Below are 15,576 nucleotides of genomic sequence, written 5' to 3'. Positions count from 1 at the left end.
AACACATCTCTAAGTACTAGACATTTATGCTTCTATTTGGGTACAAATTTTACTGCTAAAAATCTGTAATGACATTTTAATGTCATGAGAGTGTGGTTGCCAGGTTTTTTCATTTTTATTTGTAAAAGCTAAACCTTTTAATAATTATATGACTATATCTAATTGTCATTTGCTAAGGGTAATGACACATTAACTAAGATAGCACTTATGTAAATTTTTTCTTTATAAGAATTCCACGAATACCAAGAATAGGAAAACACTCAGGAGTTTGAGAAACAAACTTTTTTCATTTTTAATATATATAAGCCCAATTAATCCCCAAATTTCTGCCATAGTCTGGCCTTTAAAACATTTCTTAATTTTAGATTTTGTTTTGAGCTCTTGCTGGATCAAAAATGGATCAACTTAGTATAAACAATCTAATTTTGTCACTTATATTTAATATAAATAAAATATAATATATAATCAACATTGTATCCCTAGAATTGTGAAGCTCTTCACGAAAACCTTAATGAAAACAATTCCAAAAGAAGCTATTTAACACATAATAGTTGTCATACAGTAAGTTCATACATTTAATTTTCTCACATCCTAATGTATTTCCACAAACCTTTTAAATCTATGATTTTATAGATGTAGTTTTCCATCAGGGAGGATTTTATATGTAACAAAGTTTTTAAGAGGGTTTAATCTGTAAATCAGGTACAATTTAGTTATACCACCACACAAAGATATCATCAGAAAAGATTTTTAACATTATTGTTTTGTCTTACAAAATGGTTAATTTTGACCAAATTGATACTCCTGCAATTCCATTTGTTTCCTATATTCTTAAATCATGTTTGGCAAGTAATAAAAAATGCCTGATGTAATTTTGAAAGTCAGTTAGTTGTAAACAAATTCTTATTTGTTAACCAATATGCACCTTCTCCTTTAGCTAACTATACTACCTCTTCTTCCTCTTTAAAAAGTAATCAATGCCACATGAAATAAAAATGTAGAGCTTCATCTCAAGTATTAGAGGAACGTAAAATCCATGAAAAGACTGATTAAAAACGTGATGTTTCACCTTGCTTTATTTCACCTTGCTTAATTATGGTAGGATAGATGCAAAATAAAGTTGCTTAGTATTTCTCTGATGCTCTGTGTTTATGAGCTATTTTCCAGCTTCTTCAAGTACAGGACACAACCATGGTACTGTAAGTGAGAAGTGACTAATCAATCTTACCTAACTCAAAAGGAAGATGGGAGGCACAAAAAAGTAAACGGACTTTGGCTGAAAAAAACTAATCTTGACCCTGAAATGCCGGATTCAGAAACAACACACGAATAAACATTACAGCAGCAAGCAACCACTTCACACAGTAAGAATTCTGAAACAGGTAATAGCTTTTGTTCCTCTTCCACTCAATTTGTTCTATCTTCTTTTTGTTTTTCCAGCTTCTTGGTTGCAGGCAGTTCAAGGCTTGCCCACTGCATAGGCTCAGATTTTCTCATGGTGATCTCAATCTTTGTCGCAGTCATAGTTACGTAACTTCGCTTTACATCAATCACCTGTGACAATCAAAAAGGAATTACAGTAAACCTGGGTGGTTTTATTAGTTTCAAAGGAAAACTAAAGTCTTGCTTATGCAAATAACCTTAAATCTATGCTTCTAAGGCCATTTGTATATCTAGAAAACCTTTTTGTTAAGACATAAAAAAATTCTTATGGATTCATAATACTTACACCCCATAATTTAACATTTTGATGAAATTCCTTCTCTCCTTCAAATACAATGTGCACATTTAACTGAAAAAGATATAGAAAGTTAATTGATCAAATTCTAATTAAAGATTTATAAATGCTGATTATAAAAATATAATACTGATATAAAAATAAAGCTATTTTAAGAAACTGCTAATTTTTTTTTCTTTTTTTTGAGACAGAGTCTCACTATAGTGCCCTAGGTAGAGTACTATAGTGTCACAGCTCACAGCAACCTCAAACACTTGGGCATAAGCAATTCTCTTGCCTCAGTCTCCCAAGTAGCTGGGACTACAGGTGCTCACCAAAACACCCGGCTATTTTTTATTGCGGTTGTCATTGTTTAGCTGGACCAGGCGGGGTTCAAACCCACCACCCTTGGTTTATGTGGCTGGTGCTATAACCACTGGGCTACAGGTGCTGAGCCAAATATTTTATTTTTTGTATAAAAAAATCATTAGCAAAAAAGAAAACCTGATGAAGTTTCATACTAAGAACTAAGTACCGTATTATTTCAATTTTTTTTTTTGCTGTAGCTCTCAGAACTTAAATATCATAAGACTTCATAAATCTTCTAAGCTACTATATCTATATGTTTCACAAATAACTATCATGCAGAAATTTTCATTTAAAATAGAATTTTATGAATATAATTTATTTTTTCACATGGAAGACACTGTAAAATCTTATCTTAAAATCAGCTGCTATATGAACATTTTGTAATACATAAAAGGACATTGTACAAAACAGAATTTTTATTCCAAGTTATTTCGTGGACTTACCAATGTACTATTTGCTTCTACTCGACTAAGGTCAGGAAGTGAATTTTTAGCATATACTGAAATGGTGACTTCACCTCCAGTCTGATGCCAGTCATGCCTACATGGAACAACTTTTTTCCCCTGTAATATAAAACCTTTCTAAGTTGAAAATGTACCACATATTTAATTTCTTAAAAAGAGAAATCTGACCCTTCTAATTGAGAAAAAAATCACCATGCCTTATTGTTTTTATGGCAAATATCAAAACTTTTCACCAAGATGCACCATGATGCAAACATTCTTCATAGTTTAATAATGCTACCAGCTTAAATACTTAGTGCATTTATGAAAAAAAATTTAAAAAATACATCTTCTTCAAGGGTTATATTCTAAAAATAGAAAATAACTATTTTTTCAAACTGTAATTTTTGAACTTTTGAACCTTGGAAAATATAAAGAGACAGCCCTCAATTTCTGCTAATAAAACATTCCTGAAATTTTGTGGTAGATACAGTATTATAACTTCAGGGGTATATTTATGATATCTAATCCATGTATTATTGACAAGCAGCAACTACTGAATACTGAAAACATTTCTAAACTAATTTGAAAAATTAATACATTATAAAATATATGTAGCTAACAGAAAAAAACTTACTTAGCAATAAAGTGCTTGTCTTATTATAATTTAATGAGCTTTGGAGAATAATTTGTATAGCCCTAAATATTTTATAAAAGCTGTATAGCGAAGTAAGTAGGAAGTGATGCTTTCTTTTTTCTCTTCATAAATTTCCCCACAGCAAAGCAAAGGCATTCAAGAGAATTCCACAAAAACAAGTCTGCAATCTTCCCCTTTGGGCACTAGATGGAGTGTTTGTGCATCTGTACAGTCAATGGTTAAATTTTTAAGTGACCAAAAAATAATCAGTGGTCTAAATATTCAGTATCAAATAACTAGAAAAGTAATTTTTAAAGAACTAAGAGTAGAAACAGACTACAGAGTTAATTTTTTTTGCAGTTTTTGGCTAGGGCTGAGTTTGAACCTACCATCTCCGGTATATGGGGCCAGTGCCCTACTCCTTTGAGCCACAGGCACAGAGTCAATTTTATTAAAAAAAAGAAAAGGAGATTTCAATTTGGGCAGGCTTAAGTATTTCACAAAAACCAATGATGTCTATTTTGCTTGTGCACTAGGTAGGAACTCGACTCAGATTAATTTTACTTTGTAGACATGTCAGAGCTTTATGGTGTAAGAAAGAGAGCTTTTATAAAAATCTAATGACAGAATAATCTCAAAACTTTTAAAAATGATTCAGATGAATATAACCCAGTCTGTTTATTTTGGAAGTCACTTACAGCATCCTTTTTTGTCCACATGTGTTTCCCTGTTGTACAGCCCTCTTGGGCTAAGAATGTGTTAAAATCAGAAGTTTTTCTTCTACAACAGCTCCAGTATTTCATCCTTTAAATCATCATACAAACATTCAGAAATAAAATCTCATAACCAATTAAATTCAGAATTATCGTAGTGACAAGTGTGATTTAAAAAAAGTTAAATGTACAACTTTAATATCGTGCAAGTGTTTAAGTTACTAAACAGCTAAAAATGGCCACACAGTATATCAGGAACATTAATAATCTTAAAATTTGAATGCCATTTATTATATTAATTTTGGAGTAAAGATAATAAAATTCCATCAGCTTTCACTGATAGCTCACACTCCCCATTTTCCCACGAAACTACCAAAAAGTGATAATGAAGTAACAAAGATTTATAAGGCTCAAATTCAATGTATCAGTAAATCAAGAACTCTTAAGCATACTACAAACTAGTATTACACAACTTGTGATGGTCAATCTCAAAGTACATGAAATTCTCTATTATTTACATGAGAAAAATCCAACATAGGAAGTAAGAAGTTACAGTAAAACTTCAGGTTTGAGTCCTGAAGAATATAGAAACAGTGGAAGATTTCAACATGGTACTGTGCTTCCATAAACTTAAACATAATATAGAAGAGAGAATCTCAATTGAGAGCTACAGAAAAATATGGGTCTTCTTGGGTAATTAGCAAATAACAGCCCAAACTCTTAATGGCATTCAATGTGCAATTCAGTCAGCCTTTCAAAAAAAAAAATTGAGCCCCCCAAAAGAAGCATCATATTGAAATACAGAGCATAAAGAAAAACACGGGGTTTCTGAAACACAATAACTATAACCTTATTTCTGTTTTCTCATATACAAAAAGAGGACAATTGTATCCTAGATTTCTAAGTTACTGTAAAGATTAAATGGCAATGTAAGTAAAATGGTTTGGCAAATAATGTTTAAAGGCATTAAGGCTTAATTTTCCTAAACTCTACCACAAAGTACTTTAATAAGTCATGAATAAGTTACCCCTCATGAAAAATAGGTACTCCAGAGTGATAAACACAGACTTCTTCTAGACTTTGTAGACCCTGATATGTCTAAAAGAGAAAAAAAAAAAAAAAGAAAAAAATTAGCTGCATATCTTAGTTACATCTCTTACTGAATCTGTGGTCATCACTATGAAAATAATTCAACCTTTTAAGTATGAGGTCCCAAACAATCATAGGTATTTAAACTTATAGTTGAAATCAAGGAATCAGTATTCTCAATAGAAATATGGCTACAGTATGACTTATTACACTCCATGTGTCCACTATCAATTAATATGGAAAAATTAATCGGCAATTCTCCAAGTTCTAGAGTGATGGTAATTTTTTTAATTCTCATCAAAGGTAAAATGAGCTGCAGACCTGTATGTATCTCCAAAGTTTATCTGCAAATTTCCAGACCCTGTTGCTGCTGAAAGAGAAGGCTCCACAGACAAATTCACAAAAACTTATGGTAATAAAACATGGTGTAGCCAATAGTTCCTTCTATTTTTGTATTTATAGTAATCACCTACAAGAATAGAAAATCAAACTCTTGTATTTATTTTTGTAAATCCAAAGCATAGTACTAGATACATAAATATCCCAAAGATAGTACACAAGCACATAAAAAGCTCTATATGTAAGGTTCTGAATTTATCACCACTGTCCCCCCAAACTATTCTTCACCCCATATTATTCAATGCATCATATCTAGTCTTCCAAAGTAATTCTGTAATACAGTCCTCTTTAGTTTCACCTCTTACTCCACACATTCAAATTCTTATAATTACTTCACACTTTATAAGATAATCCATTCCAGTTGGTCTGCATATTTAAATGTCCTCCTTTTTAACCTCTTTTTAGTTATGTATTTCTGTATTTACTTAGTTGGCTCTTAAATGTCCTTTTACACGAGAAAATTCTCGTGTAAAAGTAAAGATTCCTAAACAGGACATTATCAATAGTCACCAAGGAAAAGATAGATAAATTGGATTTTCTTAAAATAAAAGAGCCTATTTATCAAAACCATCATCAAAGGACATCTTTAAGACAGTGAAAAGACATCAGTATCTCTGACAAAGGACTCAACTAACATATATATATATATATATATATAAAATTCCTATAAATCAGTAAGAAAAAGATAATTAGAAAAACATGGACATTTTACATAAGAAAATATACAAATGGCTAATAAACATTCTCAACCTAACCATCAGGGAAGTACAAATCAAAACTGCAATGAACACTACACACAACAGAATAACTAAAATATAAAAAACTATGTACCAAAGTGTTGCTGAAGTGTAAGACAAATGGAACTAGCCTCATATCTGGTAGGGCAAAGTAATATAACCACTTTGGAAAACTACAGGGAATTATCTGTTTAAAGCCAAACATAAAGAGATTAAACATCCCATACTGAAATACTGAAATCCAAAATGCTCCAAGATATAAAATTGGCATGATATTCAAAGAAATACTCACTAGATTATTTTAGACTTCTGGATTAGGGATGCTGAACCAGTTAAGTATAAACAAACATTAAAAAAAAAAATCCCAAATATCTCTGACCCCAAACATTAAAGATGAGGAACATTCAGCTTGTATGTGTGTCCCAAAAGTCATAAACAAGAATGTTTACAGTAGTATAAATCAAAGAAAAAATTTTAAAGGATAATAAAAAGAAAAAATAAATTGTGGCACATTTAAACAATGGCATGGCTTAAAGCAACGAAAGAGAATAAAACTATAGCTATATTGCAACAAAGGCTAACTATAACAAAAATATCATTAAACAAAAGAGCCAAAATATGAAAGTGTACACTTTTTACATTAAACTAAAAAATAGGCAAAACAAATTTATGTTGAGAGAAAATGTAGGTTACCTTTGGAGAAGGGCATAACGAACGAGAAGAGGCAAAACCAGACTGCACTGCAATGCTGGTGTGTTTAAGAAAATCTTCTGAGCCATAAACTTAAATCTGTATATCTTTTAACAAATTTTAATGTTGTATTTCAATAAAAAAAATTAAGAATTTCTTTAATGGCCTTTGTAAACTAAGATGAGGTTTACCTTCCCAGCACTAGTAACGCCTTCTTGGATTTCACCCGTAAGTATCTCTATCAAACTCAACTCCACAGCAGCAAATTTTGTACTACTACTATTGTTTTCTGCTATCACCTACACTTGAAATGTCCTTGGTTTTTCCATTTATAAAATGGTCATTTGATCTTCAAAATTCATCTGATAACCTCCTCCTTGACTTACACTGCCATCCTCAGTCCAAGAATTACTCACTCCTTGGCATCTACTACCTCTACCTGGCTTCACAAATCTTACACCAGCCAGGGTGGAGGGTAGAGATTTAGATGGATCATAAGAAAAATAAATATGCAAAATTAATAATCTAAGGTAAAAAGGGACATAAAGAAAAAAAGAGAGAAAATATTGAAGGGTGAGCAATTTTTATGTTAAGTAAGCAGGAAAAGGCCTGAGAGGTTTGATTACATCCCCCATTTAATAAACACCCTTAAAACTTTCTAATTGTACTGATTGTTTCTCCCTAGCTGGTTTTTCTTCCAATTCCACTCTTGCACCACTACCAAATAGTCTTTTAAAAATCCCTCCCTAAAAGAGGTAATGGCTTCCCAGCATACTTAGAATAAAACCCAAATCTCTGATTATGGCTTATGAGAACCTCTATAATCCTGCCGATCTCTCTGACCGGATACTGTCACACCCTTGCTCAGACTCCACAGACCTTGTTATTTCTTGCACAGTCATGTTCTAAAGCCTCTCTTTACTCTTGCTGCTCCCACTATCTATAGTACTCTTTTTCCTCCAGGTTCATATAACTCATTTGCTGTATTTATTCAGTGGCATCACATAAAAAAATACTTCACTGAGAATCTCAAAAAATATTTAGCTCCCAAGTCTAACCACTCCAGTTCATATAACTTATCTGCTATATTACTAAGTGTCACCAGGTCAAAAAATACTTTGCTGACAAATGTACACATTTAGCTGTCAACTCCAGAACCTCCAGCTTCTTGGTCTGCTTTATTTTCTTCCTATCTACTTGAAATCATATACTTAATTACCTATTTATTGTCCTTCTCCACATAGGAGAATATCAGCTTCAGAAGAACACAGATTTTTGCTTTAATTTATACCATATATCCTACCCTTAAAACAGCATGTGGTACATGGAAGAGCTCAAGGAATGCTGACTCATCTGAAATTTATTTCCCTGATTCTATCAGTTACTGTACTGTATCTGATACTTTTTAGAAACAACTTATCCATGTTAACAGCTCTAGTCCACAGCACAATATCTAACATATAACAAGCATGCAAATATCTGCTGAACTTTTTGCTGAAATGTACTTTTTTCAAAATTAAAATTTTACTTCATAACCCATCAAAAATTTTGTAATATATACCTTTGAACATCCTCCATTTTTACATGAGGTTCCAATCTTAATTTCATCACTATCTTCTTCTGAAACAAAAAATGAAATTAAAAAGATAAACTTCATTGCAGTATCATTCTCAAAAAGCAAGCTTTTCCATTAATTAAACAATGCTTTTAAGAAAACAACTATTGTGTTTAGTTTATGTCTATAATCCCAAAATAATATATAATGCTTTTCTATCCTGTAATAAAATGCTTTATCTTAATTTTGTAAAAGAGAAATTATGAAAGGGTATTTTCCTCCTATAGTATCAGGTATAGGACAGAAAATACCAAGTATGTTCTTCATCATGCACAAGAAACAATGAACTGTAAAAAAAAAAAAAACCCTTTCAACAGGTTTTTATTTTTAAGACATAATAAAATGAGCCATACATTAATTCTGTAGCATTATTGATATTTTACTACAATATGCTCTTCCATATTTACATTTAGTAAACTACTGAGGTCTCATTTGGATGACTGCTTAAATTGTACAGAAAATAATTACAATAAAACAAAATAAAATCTTACCTTTCTTATCTTCTTCATTCCCTGATGACAGCTTAAGTTTATCAAGTGCTTGTTTTAAGGAAGCAGATATTTTTAATTCCAAATTTGTCATTGGTTCATCTGGGCTAGAGAATTTTGAAAACTTATTATTACCATTAATATGTACCAAAATATTTCTTATACTCAAAAGCTTTTTAAGAAGCCAAATGCTTTGTGAATCAAAAAGTATTTTACAAATAATTGTTATGATGTGTCTACTTTCTAAGTTTTAAAAGAAAGCACTCTCAGCTCGGCACCTGTGGCTCAGGCGGCTAAAGCACCAGCCACATACACTGAGCTGGCGCGTTTGAATCCAGCTTGGGGCCTGCCAAACAACAATGACAGCTGCAACCAAAAAACAGCCGGGTGTTATGGTGGGTGCCTGTAGTCCCAGCTGCTTGGGAGGCGGAGGCAGGAGACTTGCTTGAGCCCAGGAGTTGAAGGTTGCGGTGAGCTGTGATACCCAGGGCAACAGCTTGAGGCCCTGTCTCACAAAAAAAAAAAAAAAAAAAAAAGAAAAAAAGAAAACATTCTCATATTAAAATAATTAAGTCTCAAGTAATCATGCTATTGACAGCACATTTAATTATAAATCAGATGCACTAATGGGAAGGTACTTTATTAAGACTAGAAATCCAAGTTGGTCAAAAAGAGTAACTCTAAGGAAAGGACTGCAAAGTACTTCTATATTCCATGCCCAACAAAATGCTGAGCATGTTATAAATAGGCAACAAATAAGTACTAAGTGAATCCATACTCACTTCCACATAAATTTACTTTATGTGGACACTTGTATATGGACCAAATTCAGTTACAACACTATCTCAAGGAAATTTCAGCAGCGTTAGAAAAAAAATATCCTGTAACATTTCATAATAGTTAGGTTTCCTATATACAATTTGGGTTTAAGCCAATTTAAAAAGTATTAATAATTTAACAAATGCAGCAATAAAAATAGAAGTCCTAGTTATTTATTTCATATTCACAATGGAAAAACTGACATGGGAGGAATTAAAAAAGTACATAAAAAATGTTGTCTTCATACTTTTTATAGTACCACCAAATGAATTCACAGTTACGTATGGAATTTCTCTGACCCTTAAGTAAAATTATTAGTAGTCCATCATTTAAAAAAAATTAATTCATATTATTCTATAAGATTATACTTTATTATTAAAGAAAATGAGAGGGAGCTATAACAGAATTTTTGTCTTTTTCTAATAGTTTATTTAACTACCAAATGAACTATCAAGGCTTTTGATAGTCTCTCATAATTACAAATAAGACAGACATGGAATAAAATCATTCTGAATAGCTTCTTTAACAATGATCTGTATCCAGAATGTTGATGAACAAATAAACACCTCAAGCCCTTGAGGGCTTTTATCTTGGTCCTACATCATCTAATACTATATAAATATAAGTAGGATCAATAAAGAAAATGTTGGGAATACCATGAGTTCATAATAAGAATAAAAATTTCAACAGGGAGGCTGGGTGTAGTGTAATCCTAACAGTCTAGCACTCTAGGAGTCCAAGACTAGCCTGAGGAAAGTGAGACCTGGTCTCTACTAAAAAACAGAAAAATTAGCCAGGCGTTGCAGTGGGCACCTGTAGTCCCAGCTATTTGGGAGCCTGAGGCAGAAAGATTACTTGAACCCAGGGAGTTTGAGGTTGGTGTGAACCAGGCTGCCACCACAGCACCATAGCCTGAGGCAATAGGGTGAGACTCTGCCCCCCAAATAAATATTTTAACAGGGGTTTAATATTTGAACCCCATAATCATGTTTTTAAAGATCTCCAGCTAATGCAATACAAAGAATAGCTGACATAACAGAGAGACTCAATACAGATGTGTGGAGAGTCTGGTTCTTACAAAGTGAGGATGGAGAATCTATATGATTTTACTACAAAATGAGCAGAAGCTGGCCGGGCATGATGACTCATGCTTGTTGTCCCAGTGCTGTGAGAGGTCGAGATAAGTGGATCGCCTGAGCTTAGAGGTTCAAGACCACCATTGAGACCAGCATGAGCCAGAGTGAGACCCTGTCTCTACCAAAAAAAAAAAAAAAAAAAGCCGGGTGTGGAGGCAAAGGGCGAGACAATCACTAAAGGAAGAAAGCAAAATCAAAATGAGCAGAAGCTATATTAAGACCACCTCAAAATATATATCATCTAAATCAAATATATCAAAAATTCACCAGCATTAATGAGATTAACAAGTTTTTCCAGAGATTTGGAAGTAAACACGAGTGTTTAAGCTTCTGTGTTTCTTTTTCTTTTTTTTTAAAAAACTGTCTTTACTTAGAAGCATTCAGAATATCAACAAAACAGCTGCAACTTTTTTTTGCAATTATAGAGTGGTATTCAGTTAACAGAACAATTATTTTGTATAAGCTGCATCAGAGACAACTGAAGATGAAAAAACAACCATCCCCATATATAACTAATTTGTGCTGTGCCCCAACAAGAACCTGCTTTAAATTTCCATGACAATTTACAACCCCCATACTGCACCAGGCAAGGTTAGTGGCTACTGAAAATACCACCAGGACAGGGCTATCTAAAGACACATTCGGTAGATAAGAGTGTTGACTATATAAAAAAAGACACTGTACAGTTTAAAAACAAATCTTACACAGCCTTACACTTCAATTTTTTTCTTTAGAAGGAGTTATGTATAGAAGGGTTAAATGCTTTATAGACAAGAAAAAAAACTGCACTAGAACCAACTTATTCATCATCATCATCATCTTCATTTTCCTCCTCCTCGTCATCCTCTTCAACTTCTTCATCTTCCTCCTCTTCCTTCTTTTTCTTGCTTTTTTCAGCCTTGACGACTCCCTTTTTCGCTGCATCAGGCTTTCCTTTAGCTCAGTATGCAGCAATATCCTTTTGGTATTTTTCCTTCAGCTTTGCAGCCTTCTTTTCATAAGGCTGCTTGTCATCCGCAGCAGTGTTATTCCACATCTCTCTCAGTTTCTTTGTAACATCACCAATGGATAGGCCGGGATGTTCTCCTTTGATTTTGGGGTGATACTCCGAACAGAACAAGAAGAAGGCCAAAGGAGGCCTCTTGGGTGCATAGGGATCCTTGAACTTCTTTTTTATTTCCCTTTTAGGAGGGATATAGGTTTTCATTTCTCTTTCCTAACGGGCCTTGTCTGCCTTTGCCATATCTTCAAATTTTCCTTTCTCTTTAGCAGACATGGTCTTCCACCTCTCTGAGCACTTCTTAGAAAACACTGAGAAGTTGACTGAAGCATCTGGGTGCTGCTTCTTGTGCTCTTCCCGACAAGTTTGCACAAAGAATGCATGTGACGACATTTTGCCTCTCAGCTTCTTAGGATTTCCTTTGCCCATGTTTAGTTATTTTTCCTCAGCATGGCACAGAGTTACCCAGTGCTCGTCCGGCTCTCACTTGCCCAGGCCCTGTCTTTATGGAGCTCAATGTACTCTTGTGTTTCTTTTTCAATTCTAACTGATTTAACAACACCTTAAACAAATTTCACCGTGCCACAGTGAAAAAGATACATGCCAAAAGACAAGAAAGAGGTATGGCTCCACCCACATGAGATTACATGTACCTGTTATCACAATGATACAGTAAGCAAATCTGTAATGAGGTTTTACTGAGTACATGATTAGCAGGCTGATGGGAATAAACATTGAAGGCAGATTAGAGAAGAACTAAATAGTTCAAAACTTGGTGGCCTACACGGTAGCTACAATGAATGGTATTATGCTAAATCATAAAAGGAAATGCCATGAACAAACATTATTATTCAAGGGCAACAAAAATATGCCAATTGTTTATATAAAGCATACCTGGGCCTTTTTATTGCTTCTACTGGTTTGGGGGCTTGAATGATGTGCTCCTGAAATTTAGGTTTCAATTCAGAGAGTTCTTTCTTCTCAGAAGTCTTGACTTCAGGCTTGATAGGCTCTGGGGGCTTTTCACTGCTGTGCCTGCCTTTTGTACAGCCCTGTCAGTGAAAGATACTCATGAAGAGTTTTGTGCCAAGAGAGAATTATTTTCATTTCTTTACCAATTAATTGTATTTTACATTTTCTCCAGTTTTTATGATGATTTGAGAAACTAAAAAATAGGATTCCAAATCTGCTGTATTTTTAAATGAGTTTTTAAATCTGAATAGATTATCTTTTTCTTTAAAAAAAAGAGCTTTAGAATTACACTTCACAAATATCTATTTATTCCATTAAATATACAGCATGAACTTGTTTAGAGATGGCTTCTGGAGAAACAAAGAAAATTCTAAAAATTATTTACATAACAAAAATCCATTACTCATAAAAGCCTCAATTTGACCCCGCAGTCTCTTATTTACTAGCTATGACTTTGAGCAAGTAGTGAATCTTTCCAAATTACAGTTTCCTTATCTGCAAAATAGAGATAATGGCACTTAAAATATTTTTAAGAGAATTAAGTAAAACAGAATACTTGGCACATGTGGCAGAGGTAAATGCTTAAACGTGGTACTATACCACATTCCATGAAGCCATATATACATTTTAACACTCTGAAATCATACAGTGGCATGTCAGTTTACTAGCAGCTTCAGTTTTGTTTCTTAGTGGTACACAAAATAATGGTGCATCTTGATAGCATCTTAGATTTGGTAAAAATTTATCATTCCTAATGGAAAATGCCTTCAATTACTGCCTATCAGATTCCTTCCTATTGTTCTTTCAACATTTGATTTCAAGAATAAACCTTTGTCCTTAAGATTCTTTTTTTTTTTTTTTTTTTGAGATAGAGCCTCAAGCTGTCCCTCTGGGAAGAATGCCATGGCATCACAGCTCACAGCAACCTCCAACTCCGGGGCTCAAGCGAGTCTCCTGCCTCTGCCTCCCAAGTAGCTGGGATCACAGGCGCCCACCACAACGCCCGGTTATTTTCTGGTTGCAGCCGTCATTGTTTGGCGGGACCGGCTGGATTCGAACCTGCCACCTTAAGTGTATGTGCATCTTAGGCACTTGAGCCACAGGCACTGAGCCTGTCCTTAAGATTCTCAAAAAAAAAAAAAGACAAATGGGTAATTAATATCTTACAATGTTAATGTCTAAAATAAATTCTTTACAGACGGTGGAAAATGAACTCTATTTTAAAAGTAAGGTGCTACCTACAGACTCTTTGAATCTGAAGCTTCTTGTATGTACTACTAGGAAGAAAATAAAAAAAAATAGTACTTACTACAATGCTTAAGAAATCAGAAAAATCAGTTGTTCTTCTCTTACAGCAAGACCAACCCTATGAAAAATAAGACAAAAACACTGAAAACTGTATTTCCATGAGAACCCTAACCCACTAAAATAGACTTTATTATCTCCTTGAATCTCAAATAACTTACATACATACATAGATTTCAGTTTTAGTGAAACTGATGATTCACCTAATTAAGTGAAATAATTTTTAAGTCTTTCTTTAAAAAAACGAAACAAAAAACACAGTTAACCATTGTTAAGGTGATCTATGTTGTGACCTACCTTCAAAAGGAAGCACCTTAAACAACTTCTGTTTTTAAGAATAGTACCTGATTTTAAGAAAAATATTTCATACTTCCTAAAATCACATGTTTAAAGCAGCAGTCCCCAACTTTTTTGGCACTAGGGACTGTTTCATGGAAGATGATTTAAGGCAGATGGAAGATGAGGCAGAGCTCAGTTGGTAATGTTATAAGGCCAGGTTCATGACAGGCCCAGAGTTTGGGGGCTACAGATTTGAAGGACCTGGGAGTAAATAAAAGTGCTTTACCTTAAAAAAATCTCCTAAGAATAATAACTTTAACAATTTAGTTTCTAAACAAAATCCACTGTAGTTCAGCAATAAGCTCTCTATTTTCTGGATAACAGATTAACATAGCACCTAAGCACTGTTAAATGCTGGAAGGTGACCTTCATAGTGAGAAGTATAGAAGTATAAAAACTGTACCTCCATTTGTGACTTTTGAACAAAATACAAGTAGCTTACAAAAAAACGGATTTAAATTATCATCTCTAATTCCAATGTACAGTAGAGAATAAAGAAATAAAAATTTTGTAGTCTCCAGACTTGGGAAGTCCCAAATTTAAGTTAAATGCTGACTTTGCACATATCTACCTGGTCTTCGCTGTTTGTCAATATGCATGAAGAATTGTTTATGATTTTTTTCCCCCCACAATATGCCCTGTCAGATTCCTTTCCCTTAAAGGAAGCTTTGAATACCCAATAATCTAGATTTTTCTTTATTTTGAAATTCAAGTCTCTTTTACTCTGCATTGAGATATAGAGATGATTCAATTACCATGACCTTAAATCCAAGGTTAAAGCAGCACTGATAATACACTTATCAGAAAAGTTAATCTGTAAGAAAAAAAGCTTTCCTCAGCTCGGCACCTGTGGCTCAAGTGGCTAAGGCGCCAGCCACATACACCTAAGGTGATGGGTTCGAATCCAGCCCGGGCCCACCAAAAACATCAATGACAGCTGCAACCAAAAAATAGCTGGGCATTGTGGCAGGTGCCTATCCCAGCTACCTGGGAGGCTGAGGCAGGAGACTCGCTTGAGCCCAGGAGTCGGAGGTTCCTGTGAGCTGTGATGCCACAGCACTCTACCCAGGGGGACAGCTTGAGACTCTGTCTCAAAAAAAAAAAAAAA

The 15,576-nt window shown here is 33.8% G+C and overlaps 1 protein-coding gene and 1 pseudogene across 2 annotated transcripts in view; both read right to left on the bottom strand.

The window, feature by feature from the left end:
• Positions 1-1,096: 1,096 nt before the first annotated feature.
• Positions 1,097-15,576, bottom strand: part of CHORDC1 (cysteine and histidine rich domain containing 1) — a 21,194-nt gene continuing 6,714 nt past the window's right edge. Inside the window, exons 3-11 of one of the 2 annotated variants that reach the window (XM_003780831.3) lie at positions 14,134-14,190; positions 12,747-12,904; positions 8,901-9,004; positions 8,356-8,414; positions 4,907-4,977; positions 3,865-3,970; positions 2,530-2,649; positions 1,730-1,792; positions 1,097-1,554 (exon numbers count right to left, since the gene is read on the bottom strand). In XM_003780831.3, the coding sequence (XP_003780879.1) occupies positions 1,408-1,554; positions 1,730-1,792; positions 2,530-2,649; positions 3,865-3,970; positions 4,907-4,977; positions 8,356-8,414; positions 8,901-9,004; positions 12,747-12,904; positions 14,134-14,190 (885 nt within the window). In that variant the 3' untranslated portion in view covers positions 1,097-1,407. The remainder of the gene's footprint in view (positions 1,555-1,729; positions 1,793-2,529; positions 2,650-3,864; positions 3,971-4,906; positions 4,978-8,355; positions 8,415-8,900; positions 9,005-12,746; positions 12,905-14,133; positions 14,191-15,576) is intronic. The other variant, XM_023511605.1, reaches the window with a different exon arrangement.
• LOC100961776 lies at positions 11,652-12,736 on the bottom strand (annotated as a pseudogene).

Source organism: Otolemur garnettii, unplaced genomic scaffold (assembly GCF_000181295.1).
Source record: "Otolemur garnettii isolate 467f Iridium unplaced genomic scaffold, OtoGar3 scaffold00001, whole genome shotgun sequence".
In the NCBI taxonomy this organism is placed as follows: domain Eukaryota; kingdom Metazoa; phylum Chordata; class Mammalia; order Primates; family Galagidae; genus Otolemur; species Otolemur garnettii.
The sequence above is the reverse complement of the archived record's forward strand: the minus strand, read 5'-3'. Positions and strand labels throughout refer to the sequence as shown.